This window comes from Gekko japonicus, unplaced genomic scaffold (genome assembly GCF_001447785.1).
Source record: "Gekko japonicus isolate JY-2015 unplaced genomic scaffold, Gekko_japonicus_V1.1 scaffold694, whole genome shotgun sequence".
NCBI lineage: Eukaryota > Metazoa > Chordata > Lepidosauria > Squamata > Gekkonidae > Gekko > Gekko japonicus.
In genome coordinates, this window is record NW_015177028.1 from 776,737 (window position 1) to 792,268 (window position 15,532).

The window sequence follows — 15,532 nt, forward strand, 5'->3', positions numbered from 1 at the left end:
ACATGCATGGAGCCTCGAGTTCACTTACTGTCTTAACTGTGGTGGGGAGGTCATGGCGGAGCGACAGGACTTTATCTGCAAAATAGCTCTCAAAGGCCTCACAGCCAGTGTCCCATTTGGTATGCCTTGTGGCAGAACAGTCATAGACTGAATTATTCTAAATAATTGGGCTGGGCATGAGCTCGCAGACGCAATCGTGGCCGCATAATACTCTGACTGCCATCTCATAGGATCTCATAAATGTCCTATAAGATGTTCTTGTGGCTTCGTCGTAGGCGCACTGCTATTGTCTCTCTAGCTGTCTTAGCCCTCGCTTCATCAGCCGCAACTCCTGGGTAAACCAAGGAGCCAGCCTAGAGTGAGGGCGCAGAGGGTGTCGGGGAGTGATCTCATTGATGGCTGCTAAGAGTCAGCTGTGCCAATCCTCCACAAGCTCATCAGATCCCGCAGGGCCATTTGAAGCCACATAGGGGCCATTTGGCTCCATGGGCAAGCTGAAATCTGCTCGCCACCCAAAGAGGGTTGGGGTGAAACATTCAGATGGGTCTTCAGGGCATGATGGTCCGACCATGGCACTGCTGAGGCAGTGACTCGGTCCACTGTGACCCCTGCCACAAAGATCAGATCGAGCGTGTGTCCTGGTGAGTGGGAGTCGTTACATATTGGGAGAGTCCCAGCGCCACCACGGATGGCACTAGGTCCATCGCCCGAGTGCAGGCCACATCGTCCGCATGGACACTGAAATCACGCAGGACAGTCGGTCTCGGGTGTTCCAATGCCCAGCCTGACACGGCCTCCACCAGGGATGGCAGGCTGCTGGCCGGTTCTTTTTTCAGAAAAAAACCAAAGATAAAGTACAAGCAAAGACAAGTCTTACCTTACAGTAATTATGTTTTGTTATCATAATTATTACTTTATGTTTGGTTTTTAATATGTTTTTGCTGTCTTATTATCTGCAGTATGTGATTATTTTTAAAAGGGATTTTTTTTGCCTTAAATTTTGTACAGTAATGAATACATTGTCCTCTATTCTTTTAAAAAATTAATAAAAAGGTGTGCAATCCTTTTATATGGGTCACCTCTAACTATGGGGCTGGCTATGGGGATGGTGGAGGCCAGATAATAATCATTTTTAATGAAGTCCTAGTTTTACATTTAAAACGCTAGCTTATCAGTAGGCTGACATTAAATTGTTCAGTAATTTGTCAGTATTTGGTCAGTTTTTTTGGAATTTTGGTCAGTAAAATCAGTATTTTTGACCCTCTGACTAGTTTCCACCACTGAGTTGTCTAAAATTTGGCTAGATGAAACTCCCGCCCAGTGTAGATTCTCTGAGACAAATCTCAGATAGGTGGGATAAAATGCTTGGATTCCATGAGAAATAGAATTTTGAGATATTATATAGAACACTGTCTAACCAACATGGCTTAATTTCTTATACTGAAACTTGAGCCCCTCAACCCCACAACACCCCTCTTTCCAACAAAAGTGCTGTGGGAGTATTGCTCTATTTATGTATTTATTTATTTGTTTGCCGTTAAGTTACAGCCAACTTATGGCAACTCCATGTCGGGTTTTCAAGGCCAGAGACAAAGAGGTGGCTTGCCATTGCCTGCCTCCAAGTAGCAACCTTGGATTTCCTTGGTGGTCTCCCATCCAAGTACTAACCAGGGCCAACCCGCGCTTAGCTTCCAAGATCTATTTGCCCAGGTTAGGGCATTGCTCTATGGCATGGCAAAATATCAGGATTAGAGCACTGATCTCCAAGCCCAGCTTTTTCAGTGCTATGGGGCAAAGTTCCCATTGTGCCTTTTATTGAAGTCCTGGAGGTAGAAAAGGCACAAGTTCCTTACCTACCTCCTAAACTTCAGCAATGGCCATGTCGACAGATTGCTCCTCAGTACAACAGTGCTTAGAACTGAGACAGTTGGGAAGACAGCTGTCAGGCCTTGAAACAAATGTAAAGGACATTTCCACATGCTACTGCTAGTTTGGTGTCGTGGTTAAGAGTGGCGGACTCTAATCTGGGGAACTGGGGTTGATTCCCCTCCTCCACATGCAGCCAGCTGGGTGACCTTGAGTCAGTCACGGCTCTCTCAGAGCTGTTCTCTCAAGAGCAGTTCTTGAGAGCGCTCTCTCAGCCCCACCGACCTCACGGGGTGTCTGTTGTGGGGAGAAGAAGGGAAGGAGATTGTAAGCCATTCTGAGATTCTGAGTGAAGGGTGGGGTATAAGGCCAACCTCCTCCTCCTCCTCTTCTTCTTCTTCTTCTTCTTCTTCATCAGAGAAATTTAAGCAGCTTCTTCCCAACCAGCCCTCACCATTCCTTGCCACTCTGAACATCTCGGTCCAGAATGGCCCATACACAGCATTGCAGCCCCTTAGTCATGTATTTGGGTCAGCCAGGTCCCAAAGCCTCCAGCAGTACTGGGAGTAGAAGTGAGACATGGAAGGCTTGCACGTCAAATGCTGGTCATCTGTCTGTCGAAAACTGATCCACTTGCAGAGAGAGCCATCTGTGAATACCTGAGCAAGATGTGGCCCAGATATTCAGCTGGACGTGAGCCCAGGAGCACCCGAGAGACCAACGAGATCTTCAGGATATGAGCTTTCGGGAGTCAGTCCCTGAAGACCTGGTCTCAGGTGCTCCTGGGCTCACGTCCAGCTGATCTACTGCAGAGCCACACAGCAGCCCCCTCTGGAACCACGGACAGACAGACAGACACTTTTCATATAATCACAATAGATTCCATTCTGGCTAGTTAGTAAAAGCAGTAATTTCAGCCACAACTTAGAATGGTTCAGATATCAGCAGCCTTATTCGATCCCTTTTTAATGACTGTCATAAGAAGTACTTCCTTTTATCCGTTCTAACCCGACTGCTCAGCAATTTCATGGAGTGCCCACGAGTTCTTGTGTTGTGAGAAAGGGAGAAAAGTACCTCTTTCTCTGCCTGCTCTTTCCCATGCATAATCTTATAAACCTCGATCATGTCACCCCTCAGCCGTCGTTTCTCCAAGCTAAAGAGCCCCAAGCATTTTAACCTGTCTTCAGAGGGAAAGTGTTCCAACCCTTTTATCATTCGAGTTGCCCTTTTCTGCACTTTTCCCAAAGCTATAATATCCTTTTTAAGGTGTGGTGACCAGAACTGCACACAGTATTCCAAATGAGGTCGCACCATTGATTTATATAGGGGCATTATGATATTGGCTGATCTGTTTTCAATACCCTTCCTAATAATCCCCAGCATAGCATTGGCCTTCTTTATTGCATTCACACACTGTCTCGACATTTTCAGTGAGTTATCTACTACAACTCCAAGATCTCTCTCTTGATCAGTCTCTGCCAGTTCAGACCCCATCAACGTGTATTTATATTTAGGATTTTTGGCTCCAATGTGCATCACCTTGCACTTGGCCACATTGAACCCCATTTGCCATGTTGACGCCCACTTGCCCATCTTTGACAGATCCCTTTGGAGTGTCATTCTGAAGTGGGGAACTTGTGGGGAAAACCTGATGGGTTCTAGCCATAAATGTCCTTCGATAACATCAGGGCTCATTATAATCTATGCTAAGAAATAGATAAAATACTTAAGTTTTGTTTCAAGAAGCAATGGCATTCTGCAACCTGAATATGAAATTATGGAAATTTGCATGAATTTTGTTGGTGTCCTAGAAATGCTTGTCAAAACCATTTCTCTTAATCGTGGATGCTTTGTAATTACAAATACCAAGAAAAAGTTCAAAGATAGGTTGTTCTCAGTGATACTATCAGAGCTTGATTTTTGGGTGAAAGTTCAGGTAGCCATAGCCCCCCTCCCCCCCCCTCGGCCAGCAGACCCCGGCTGCAGCTAGAGATAGGCAAGTTCTGCCCAGATCATCCTGCTGTTCTTCCACTTCCTTCTTCCCCTAGTATATTCTGGGAGTTGTAGTTCTCAGAACGCCTTACAGCAGTGAGGGGAGGAGACCCAAAAGTATAACGTCCAGCATCTAATATGGCACTGCTAATTCCTCTTTTGGGGTTATAGTGGTTATGTAAACACTAGGAAAAAGGCCCGTTGTGGAAATAAATACAACGATCTCTAGAAAGAGGCTCTGGGCGGATGCCCCGGTCTTGGACACTCAGTGTCAATTTGCTGTGGCGACCTCAGCAGGGTATAATGACACTGAGTCCACCATTTTCTCCAGAGGAACTGATCTCTGCTACCTAAAGAACAGTTGTAATTTTGAGTGATCTCCAGCCCTCACCTGGAGATTGGCAATGATGATTCCCCAGAAGGGAATGGTTGGTTTGGAGTGTGGAGTCTATGGCTGTTTACCTGTCCGAGGTCCCACGCCTCCTGAAACCTCACCCTCTCCAGACTCCATCCCTCACATGTCCAGGAATTTCTCACCTGGAGTTGGCAACCCTATCTCCTTCCCAGCCAATCATCAACCTACCTTTATTTCCCCCTCACTCTTCAGCTTTCCACCCCCCACACACCTGCAGCCTCTCCCGTGCTCTAAAGCCCTGACTGCTACGTCACATTGGCTGTCATATGGGGGCCACCTCAGCAGCATATAAGGATACAGAGCCCACCATTTTCTCCAGGGGAACTGATCTCTGCTATCTGGAAAGCAGTTGTGATTCTGAGTGATCTCCAGCCCTCACCTGGAGATTGGACACATTTTACCTCAGAACAGCAAAACTGTTTAGAATGTTAGAGGCAAAAGCCAATCAAGTTGCATATGCAAACGACCTCTGTGTTCCGAGGCAGAGGCCAATGAGGCTTCATATGCAAATAACCTCTGTGTTCTGACTTGCTGTGGGGGGGGGGAAGAGCAAAATGTTTAGAATGTTGGAGGCAGGACTCAGGCAAAGCAGCCAGTGGATAGGGAGACCCTCTGAATGACAGATCAGAGAGCGAACTGATTTTGGAGCGTGTGGAATGTTCTAGAGAAGTGCCACCACCATTCGGCTTTTATTTATAAGGGAGATGAGCCCAGTCAGTAATACACGTTAAGTCATTGCAGTATAACCAAATACCCTTTTGTTTCTAGGTGAAAAGTTTAGAGAGCTAATGGATAAGTGGCTGAGGGTTAACTTCAGTAAAGGCTGCCCACCCTTGTTTACCACTTTGAAATCTTTGTATTACAATACAGAAAAGGTAATTATTTAATTTTTGTATAGTCTGTGTATATTTTTGCATGTATCTTATAAATAATTTGAGGTTTGTCTTCCACATGTGCTGAGGAATGTTTATCAGTCGTTGCTCTGCTTGTTCTGGTTGCAGTGTAAAGTATACCAGATGGCTTTAACAAGGAGAAGTGGAGGTATTTAGGCTCTAATGCGAAGGGAGTTTTGACTCTCGAAAGCTTACACCCTGAAAACCACTCTTTGGAAGCCAGCATCTGTGGTTTCAGTGCAGTCCCAAGTACTGAGCCTGCACAAAAGCAACTTCAGAGTACTCCATAGCCATAACCAGTTTTCTTGGAAGTGCAGCATTAGCAGCCACTCCAAACATTTTCTGTTCAGATTTTTTTTTCTTCCCTTGTTTTTCCTAGCTGGTTGTTTTCGTGCGAAATTGCCCTCATTTTCCTTTAAAGGTGGCTCAGTGTGCCTTAGCCACACAACTCTGGAAAAAGGGTGGGAAGGGGGAATACCACTTTTCTCAGCTTGCCCGCACAGAGAGCACACCTTTAAGTATTGCTATGCTGGGGGGAGGGAGTGACTGCTGGATAGTACCTCTGCTGGGTACTGCTGAGTACCAGACCACCTCACATCTCTCTTGAGAAACCTGTATAAGGGTCAAGAAGCGACAGTTAGAACCGGATATGGAACAACTGATTGGTTTCGCATAGGAAAAGGAGTACGACAAGGATGTATATTGTCACCTTGCTTATTTAATATATATGCAGAGTACATCATGCGAAATGCTGGCCTGGATGAATCACAAGCGGGAATTAAGATTGCTGGGGAAAAGATCAACAACCTCAGATATGCAGACGATACCACTCTAATGGCAGAAAGTGAAGAGGACCTAAAGAGCCTCTTGCTCAGAGTAAAAGAGGAGAGCGCAAAAGTGGGCTTGAAGCTCAACATCAAAAAAACTAAGATCATGGCATCCGGCCCCATCACTCCTTGGCAAATAGAAGGGGAAGTCGTGAAAGTAGTGACAGACTTCATGTTCCTGGGATCCCAGATCACCGCAGACTGTGACAGCAGCCATGAAATTAAAAGACGCCTGCTCCTTGGGAGGAAAGCGATGGCGAACCTAAACAGCATGATAAAAAGTAGAGACATCACCCTGCCAACAAAAGTCCGCATGGTCAAAGCAATGGTATTCCCAGTAGTCATGTATGGCTGCGAGAGTTGGACTATAAGGAAGGCCGAGCGCCGAAGAATAGATTCTTTTGAACTATGGTGCTGGAGAAGACTCTTGAGAGTCCCTTGGACTGCAAGAAGATCAAATCAGTCAATCCTAAAAGAAATCAACCCTGACTGTTCCCTGGAAGGCCAGATAATGAAACTGAAGCTCAAATACTTTGGCCACCAAATGAGAAGGGAGCACTCACTGGAGAAGACCCTGATGCTGGGAAAGACTGAAGGTCAAAGAAGACAGGGACAGCAGTGGATGATATGGTTAGACACTGTCATAGATGCAACAAACATGAAATTGAGCAAACTTCAGAGGACGGCGGAAGACAGGAAGGCCTGGCGGGATCTGGTCCATGGGGTCGCGGAGAGTCGGACTCGACTGTGCGGCTGAACAACAACAACAACAAAACCTCTGCTGGGTATGTTTAGGGGAAACATGCAAAACCAACTCTTGTCCTCCCTGTTGGAAATTTACTAGGCAGGCTCATTTTTTCTCTGGGCTGTACTTTGGGAGACCAACCTGTCTCTTCAACTTAGATCCCAGGTTTCCAACTACAAACTCTCTTGATTCCATTGGGATTTAGCATTGCCTGTATTGCTTGGCTCCATCACCAACTGAAAGGGAGACTGCAACCGAGTCATCAGAAGGAGACTGAGACTTGAAAGGGCAACCATGAAGGAACTAGAGAAGAACCTTAAGTGTAAGGGTGTCACTGGTGACCAAGATCAAGATAATTCATCCCATGGGATTCCCTGTTGCTGTGTTTGGTTGTGAAAGTTGGACAGTGAAGAAAGCGGACAGGAGGAATGTGGTGTTGGAGGAAGAGTTTTATGGGTACCCTGGACTGCCAAAAAGACAAAGAAGTGGGTTCTGGATCAAATCAAGCCTGAATTCTCTCCGGAAGCTAAAATGACCAAACTAAGGCTATCGTAATTTGGTCACATCAGGAGAAGACAAGACTCACTGGGAAAGACAAGAATGCCGGGAGAAGCTGGAGGCAGCAGGAAATGGATGGACCCACGAGGTCCTCCGTTTGCAATACTGAGCAATACTGTCAATGATAGGGCTTTGGGGAGGTCCTTAATTCATAGGGTTGCCACAAGTCGGAAGCAACTTGACAGAACTTGACTTAACATACACTTTCTCACTCGCTTCCATGCCTCCACTTTGTATCTTTGTGATTGCCTTTTTGGCAGTATAAGGAATCCAGAAGTGAACCTGGCAAATGCAAATGAAAGAGAAACAAACAAACAAACACTAATGCTGATTGTTCCTCTGGAGGTCATGAACGTTCTGTTGTCAAAGCAGGGCTCGGTCCCTGTGTGTACAGCAGACTCTATGGCCACTCTTCCTTCAGCTGTTGGTTACTCGCCTGACGGAGACTTGGGATAGGATTCTTTCAGAATAGGTAGTATCTTACCTGATCTGAGGTCTGGATTCTATCTCTTCTTCAGGTAACATGCTTTATATATCTTTAAATCCAGAGGAACTAATACATTGTTGCAAAAGACTATTATAATGTGGTTGGCAAGGAGTATGCCCTTTAGCTACAACCCATGGCACCATTAATCTGCCTACTCCTCCCTGGAAAGACATTCTGTGAGGCCATGAAACCAGGACCTGTCATCCGTACAGAAAAAAATGATGTGACTTAATTATCACCTTTTCTGGGCAAAGTGATGGAGTAGCAGACCAGCTCCAGGCCTACTTATCGAAATGTCTCCCGCAGGACCACACGGCTACCCTTCTCAATGTCATTGGTGCCAACGTGAACCACATGACCTCTGATTCCTGCCCTGCACTAGCTGTCAGCTGAACTAGACTGTCTGTGATGCCTCTAGCCTTTGCACCAGGCATGCAAGTCATTATGTGGTGAAGATGCCCCGAACAGATCCCTGTCAGTATTCCTAATGATCAGATATCCCACTACCTAGGGTCTACTTTCTCTCAGTCCCAGAGAGTTCATAATCTGAGGAAAGGGTCTCTTTTGAGGGGTCATTTCACCCCTCCTCAGCCTGACGCCATCCTATTTCGAGACCCTCCGTCTACGTGACAGCAGAGGAGCTGTCATCATGAGAGAGGGACGGTTCTAGCAGGCCTCACCAGGATACCTTTCTATCACTCTCAGCTTCTCCAGGTGAGAGTTCTAGCCTCAAAGGAACAAAACTATTCCCTGAGAGCCAAGAACTCCATGCATCAAGCACATAACCACAAGTTCAGCAGGCAGATAATCGTATATGTGACACTTTCTGCAAAACACTGGATAGCCCCCCTCCCCGGTTTTCTACCTTCATGACTGCTTTTGTTGTTTAAAGCTATTAAGGTCACCTGAAAATACGCAGATTCCTGAACTGTGAAGGGTAATGTGTAATGCCCTGGCTTCCTTGCTCTTTTACTGAATTCACCTAGGAGCTGAACTTTTGAGCCCCTTTTTCAAGACTCCCTGTCACACTCACCTCCCACACAAAACTCCTAAGGTTCATGGTCTCAATAAGAGGATCAAAGAGGCATGGCCTTCGTCTACACTCAGAGGTAATCAAGTAAGGGTACCAGAGCTGTCTCTGCTCAATAGCCCAGCCTGAAGCCAAAGTGGTCTAGAGCAGGTGAATTGTCCAAAAAGACCTGGAGCTGGTCTGCTACTGCTCTCTCCATCACTTTGCCCAGATAGGTTATAACACTGCAGCAATCTAGCTAGCTCATTTGGAAGGAGCTGCTGCACTCATTCAGGTGCCAAGAGGAATTATTTCAACACACTTTTAGTGGGAAGAGCAAATGTCTCCGGCAGCTGGTATTGACAGTGTTGCAATTCTAACTTGATGTATTTTAATCCATTTGTTTAATTATGTTTTAATTGTGTGTATTTGTGTTTTGTAAGCTGCCTTGGCCATTGTGGAAAGGCGGGCTATAAATATTTTAAATCAATAAATAAAAATTAAAAGAAAAACTCTCCAGTAGTGTCTGGGAGGGGGTGAATAGTGGCTTCTGGTGCTGAGACAAGGAAGATTGACCTCACTGTGGCTGGGTGGTCCACAGATGGCAAGCACCTTTCCATCCGTACTGCCTCATAAAGCACTTTGTGCCCTTCCGAAAAAGAGTGGAGAACATCAAGTTTAGGAAGGAGCACGTCGAGCTCATGGAAAGGACGACTGGAGCATGACCTCACTGCAGTTTTGCATGGATGTTCCCCCACCGCCTCCCAAGTGTTGCCGTTTGGTAGCTGAAACAGAAAAAACCTCCGTGTGGATGCTGTTGATTCGATTTCTCTTTGGTGTTACTTTTAAGCCCATTATCTTTATAATGCTTCCTTAATGGAAGTGTAGGCTTGAAATCCATTTCATATAATGGGGGGGGGGAAACAATCAAAAGAGGCGTTTTATGCCTCACTACTTTTTGACCAGCTCTTTCCTCCCCTTCGAGTTAGACGATTCATGTTGTCTTTCACAACATAAGTCAGTGGGATGGATGCACTGAATGTGTGGCCATGATTGAAAGGAGGTACGTAAGCAGGTGAGAGAACGTGTGCCCAGAGAAACTTTTTCTCATGGTGCTAGTCTTAGAAGAGGCAAACTGCTCTGAAAACTGGACAGCAAATCTGCATTTGAGGAGGACTTAAGATAGGTATGGGCTTGTTGCCCGTAGGCAGATGTGCCTCCTTTTGCGTGGGTCTTTTAAGTGATGAGCAGCTGTTCTCGCGGGGGAAACCATGTTTGTCCTCTGCAGGGCTCAGGCTGCCTTCTGAAGCTGATCCGTGTACACAGCCACAGTAGTGCCGCTTTAAAGATAAAGGAGGGAAAAGCAGAGCCGGGCATACAGCGTTCTGGCTCTTGCCTTCTGTCAGCACCCCTGAGCAGGCTGAACGAGCTGCCCTCTGGCTTGTCTGCCTTCTAGGCTCGAGGGGGCAGCAGAAAGTGGGCAGGCGGCAGCAGCAGAGCACCTGAGCACAGGAGTGGGTGTCTGAAGCCACGTTATATTCTTCAGCTTCGGTAACACGATTGTGATCTGGTGTATGCCCGTACAAAGGGAGTCATTCTTCTCTCTCTCTCTCTCTCTCTCTCTCTCTCTCTCTCTCGCACACGCACACACACGCACACTTGGCAATTTGCATACAAGTGCTTATTAAATTGCAATGAAAAGTTGTGCAAGAGCTTGTTTCCATACTCTTAAGATCCAGAAGCGATTGGTTTTGTTAACAGATATTGATGTGAGGGCTGGCGTTACAGGTAGCAGCCAGGCAGAGCCCAGAATTGGGTAACCAGGTAGGGTTGCCAACTCTGAGTTGGTACCTCCCTGGAGATATGGGGGTGGGTCCTGGGGAGGGTGCTCAGGGGGTATAATGCCATAGAGTCCAGCCTTCAAAGTGTGTCCTCCCTCCAAAGCAGCCGTTCTTTCCAGAGGAATTGATCCCTGTCGTCTAGAGATCAGTTGTAATTCCAGGAGATCTCGAAGCCCCGCCTGGAGGTTGGCAACCCAGAACTGGGAGATGGGTCGGGGCTGCCCAAGGGTTGATGCCAAAAGAGTGGCCAACAAGGACTTTGGTCACCAGGACGCCTGGGATCAACTGTCCGACAAGCTGGAGCCAAGACTACGCGGAGTCATCGGCCAGGAGCGCTGAGGCCTCAGGGAAGCCCAGCAGGCCAGAGGGATGGGGGTGATCAGCACGCAGGACCAGCAGTAGGATGGAGGACCGAACAAGGATCCTGAGCCTTCCTTGGTGCTTTTATAGTGGCTCCCTGGGGTGCTCATGAGCTTCTTCGGGCCCCTTCTGAGATTCAGAGCTCCTTCCTGCCACCGCTGGACCTTGGGTGACTTGCCACGTGGGGTTGCAGAACTCGCTTTTGCCATTCAATTAAATTAAATTAAAGACTGGGTTGACTCCAGTGGTAATTACAGTGGGGTACGTGATCCTGTGAAATGCTCCTCCATTGTCCTCGCGCATAGCTTCTGTGGATTTTGGTGAGGGCTTGTGACAGAGCAGTTCTTAACTGACCACTATTCCACGTGCCTAACACACACTAAGGGTACGCAGTCCTCAGTAGAGCTAGGCTTGTCTTCAAAGGCTGAAAATCATAGTTGGGTAACGTATGCTCTGGAAGATAGGAGGATATTTTATTTTATTTTTGTCCTTTGGGTGGGGTGTGCTATATGCTGGAGACATCCAATCAAAGGCCTCGGCTGCTTATTTCATATCGAAACATGAAATGGTCTGTGTATGTCCCGCGGCCCCTGTGCCACCACTGTCTGCTTGCCTGTGCACACCCATTCAGCACTAGCAGATCACAACTCCGGTGAGAATTTGGGAGGGGCCATGGCTCAGTGGTAGAGCATCTGCTTAACATGCAGAAGGTCTCAGGATCAATCCCCACCATCTCCCGTTAAAGACCCCGCAGTAGGGCACGTGAAAGACCGCTGCCTGAGACTCTGGAGAGCAGCTGCCAGTCTGAGTAGACGATACCGACCTTGGTGGACCCAGGGGGGTCTGATTCAGTGTAAGGCAGCTTAGTGTGAATTTCCCTACCATACAGCCACTTCTGCCCTCCAATCCTTGCAAAGCTGTTTTTCCCCTCAGCCAAACCAAACTCTGTCCCCTTTCTACTTTGGGGGAAACTATCCCTTTGAAATGTTCGGTAATTTCTTCTGAGAATAAAGCAGGGATGGATTATTTGTTTCCCAGAATGTGGTGAATTATACAAAATGAGATGTATTAGGCTACAATGAACACTGGTACATTAATGTATATGATAATGATACACTGCATCTAGAAAATATGTTGTTGTTGTTTTTAAACAGCTCTTTAATACAAACTTGGCTAACTATTTTCATAGGTTTCTACAATCCAAGAACTTGTTACTGGTTATGAAGCTTCTCTGAAAACCTGTGACTTGTTTAGTCCATATGGTAAGTCTCAGTGTTCTTGTGTTATTGCCTCTGGAATGTGATTTTTAATTAACATTTTAACCAGTCATTGATTAGCTTGCTGTTTGCGAAAACATAAGCATTTTAATTGAAGTTCTTCCAAATGGGTGGCCGTGTCTTCTGAAATGCTGTGTGTGTGTTTTTGTTGCAGAAAATGGAGAGCGAGAGCCCCCAACGACTCTCCTTTGGGTTCGCTATTTCCTTGCACAGCACTTTGATAAACTGGGTCAGTTCTCGGTAGCCTTGGATTACATTAACTCCGCCATTGCGAGCACACCGACATTAATAGAGCTGTTTTATTTAAAAGCCAGAATTTACAAGGTAATACAGTGTCTTAAACGGGACGAGTTTAGAATAGTTGATCAGTTTGTGTTTTTCATAGGAACTGACTTGATTGTGTTGTTCACGGGGCCATTCAGCTCAGCGTTTAAATCCACATAGGACCAAAGAGGAAAATAATAAGAACCATTCCAGTGCCAAAGAGAGTTTATTATTTATCTATTGTATGTTTCTATTGGGTTAAAGGTTTTTAAAAAATCATTTGACTTGGAAGCACCAAAACTTTATGCAGTATCCCCGATCCTCCATGTTTCCCAGTTAAGGGGAAAATGCTGTTCAAAAAAATTGCAAAGATGATCTGACTCTAATGGTAACAAGAGAAAGAAGTTTTGCTTACAAAAATGGAAGCCCGTCTTACATGACATATTCATGTAGGTACATTGAACTTATTGCAAACAGATTAACTTTGAAAAGGTTGCCACAGCTCCAAGCCCAGGTAAGAGAGAGAAGAAGAAGAAGAAGAAGAGAGGTCCTATATAAGATGAAACACAGAAGGCAAAAGCAACAGCCCAAGAGGCTCAACCGAAAAGAGGGTGGGGCCGACTGCTAAGCGTCCCCCCGTGAGAGAATTCTCTTAACCCTTTCCCTCCAAGATTCTTTGCATGCTGAGTTACAATAGCCAACAGTTTCAACCAATAATTGAGTTCCCAAGTGCCTTACAACAATTAACAAAGGCAGCCTTAGTTTAAGTGAAGCCTTCGCCCCAGAGCGCTTGCTCTCCTCTTGCCCTGGCTATACTGATAGCTAGTTGGGGAAGAGAAGCTCTAGGCACATGGGGGAGATGGCACAATCAAGTAGTTTAAAAAACCCCTCTGAAGTCATAGAACTTCCTTCAGAGCATTAGGAGTGGGCTGGGAGGCCAGAGATTATATAAACATAACTGTTGCCGCCATCCCTAAGTATTAGTTTACAAGTAGCTAGCACTTTATGATATCGGAATGTTTTTATACGGTTTTATCAATGTTACATTGTTCTTATGTTTTATCCTTTGTAAGCTGTCCTGAGCCTGCTTTGGCGGGGTATGCATTGAATAAATAGATAAAAATGGCTTTGCTCATCCCCTACCTCTGATATTCACGGGTGTGTATTTAACTATTATCTCATGCCAGATTGCTGCTGAAAATTGCCGCATGCTTTTGTCCTTGGGAGAAATCTGCAGACACTCATTTTATCTATGGGGAAGGGAGCAAGGGAGTCCTCTTCTTTGGCATGAGAGGAAAGAATAAACTAGCCCCTCTTTTCCCTTCCACCTCCAAGCCAGGGTTCTGCCCTCACAGCTATATTCTGTCACAGTCATTAGGAAACAACCCTATGTATCATTCTACCCTTAATTTTAGTCAGAGTTCCAGACCTTCCCCCCGTATCATCACAACTCATGTCGTACCATTCAGCAATTCAAGTGTGACAAAGGCACAGCCATTTGTAGTCCAGTGTAGTCCCCGTACTTTCTCGAAGAAAATCAGCTACATCTGAAGTGGAGCTCTTTTCTTGGTGCCATGACTATTGTCCTTTGTGTTTCCTCCGTTCTGTTCTTAGTGATGAATGGTGACCCCCCTCGTGAGGTTTCCAAGGCAAGAGACGTGTACAGAGGCGGCTTGTGCAACCCTGGCCGGCCTCTGCGTAGCAACCCTGGCTCTCCTGGGTGGTCTCCCATCCAAGTACTGAGCAGGACTGACCCTGCTCAGCTTCCTCATCCTTGATACAACAGCATTTTTCCAATTCATGTTCCATGCAGTAGCACATAGGCGTGATCAAATGTTTTAGTTCCTCATATTTTGAAAAAGGACATATTCCTGTCAAATATTTTGCCTCTTTTTTTACAGTTCTGAGCTTACATGATGTATCAGCCAATCACCTCTGAATTTATTTAAAGCATTTCTGTTCCCCACAAACAAACAGCATCTCGGCAACCTAACTGAGGCTGCCCGGTGGATGGACGAAGCACAGTCCTTGGACACGGCGGACAGATTCGTCAACTCCAAGTGTGCACAGTACATGTTGCGGGCAAATATGGTGAAAGAGGCGGAGGAAATGTGCTCCAAGTTTACAAGGGTAGGAAATGGGGGTTTGAATGGAGGTTTGTAATGCATTTATTCTGAAAATTGCACCTGTCTGATTCAGAATTTGTTATAAAAATTCTGCTTGACTGTTGATGGCAGATTTGATGATCGCAGAAATGTGCTCCTTAAAGAAAACTTCCATCTTAATGTTGTATCAGTATGATATAGCCTAAGTATTAGTAGTGGCTAGTTCTTTGGAACATAATACCTTTTTTGTAATGTGTTCTGTTTTCCAGTTTTTAAAAACGCTAACCCTAACCTGTAACAATACAGGTAACAAGGAAAGAGGGGAGGTGGGAAAGGGGGGGGGGAAGGCAATGTGCATCCATAAGAATAAATGGAATAAACTTTTTAAAAAGTTAAGTTCTTCCTCAGTGGAAGAGGGCATCCTGGTGAGGGTCACTCCTCCCACTCACTCCATAGGCCCACACTGGCTGCCACAGGTTTGGCATCCCTTCGAGTAGGAGGGGCCCATGCCTGGTTCTGGTCCCAGCTACTCTGCAGCAGAGCCCAGAATCCTTTCTTGTCCTATTCTCTTTTTTAAGACAAGAGGAGAGCTGGCCTTCTTCTTCTAAGCTAGCACATTGTTTTGCCAGGTAGACAGCTGTTTGCTTAGCCACTTTGCATTAAAACAGGAATTCTCCAGTGGGTAAATGGCCGAGGCGTCATGAAATGTGAAAGGCTGTGTCTACAAAAGGTGAAGAGAGATGGTGGCCTTAGGAGATGAAGTCACCTCCAGTGGTACCACTAAAATCCTGATGGAACTTCCGGTAGTCAACACCAAGCCATTCCTCGTTTGGATGGTAGGACCTTCACCTCAGCCGCAAGACAAGACACCTTGAGTAGGGTGGAACAGCAGG

General features: G+C 46.0%; 1 protein-coding gene across 1 annotated transcript in view; it reads left to right on the forward strand.

Annotated features, from left to right (window-relative positions):
- NAA16 (N(alpha)-acetyltransferase 16, NatA auxiliary subunit) overlaps window positions 1-15,532 on the forward strand; it is a 65,535-nt gene that overhangs the window by 25,688 nt on the left and 24,315 nt on the right. The window contains exons 9-12 of the mRNA XM_015427865.1: window positions 5,042-5,148; window positions 12,183-12,255; window positions 12,425-12,594; window positions 14,512-14,664. Of these exons, the coding sequence (XP_015283351.1) occupies window positions 5,042-5,148; window positions 12,183-12,255; window positions 12,425-12,594; window positions 14,512-14,664 (503 nt within the window). The remainder of the gene's footprint in view (window positions 1-5,041; window positions 5,149-12,182; window positions 12,256-12,424; window positions 12,595-14,511; window positions 14,665-15,532) is intronic.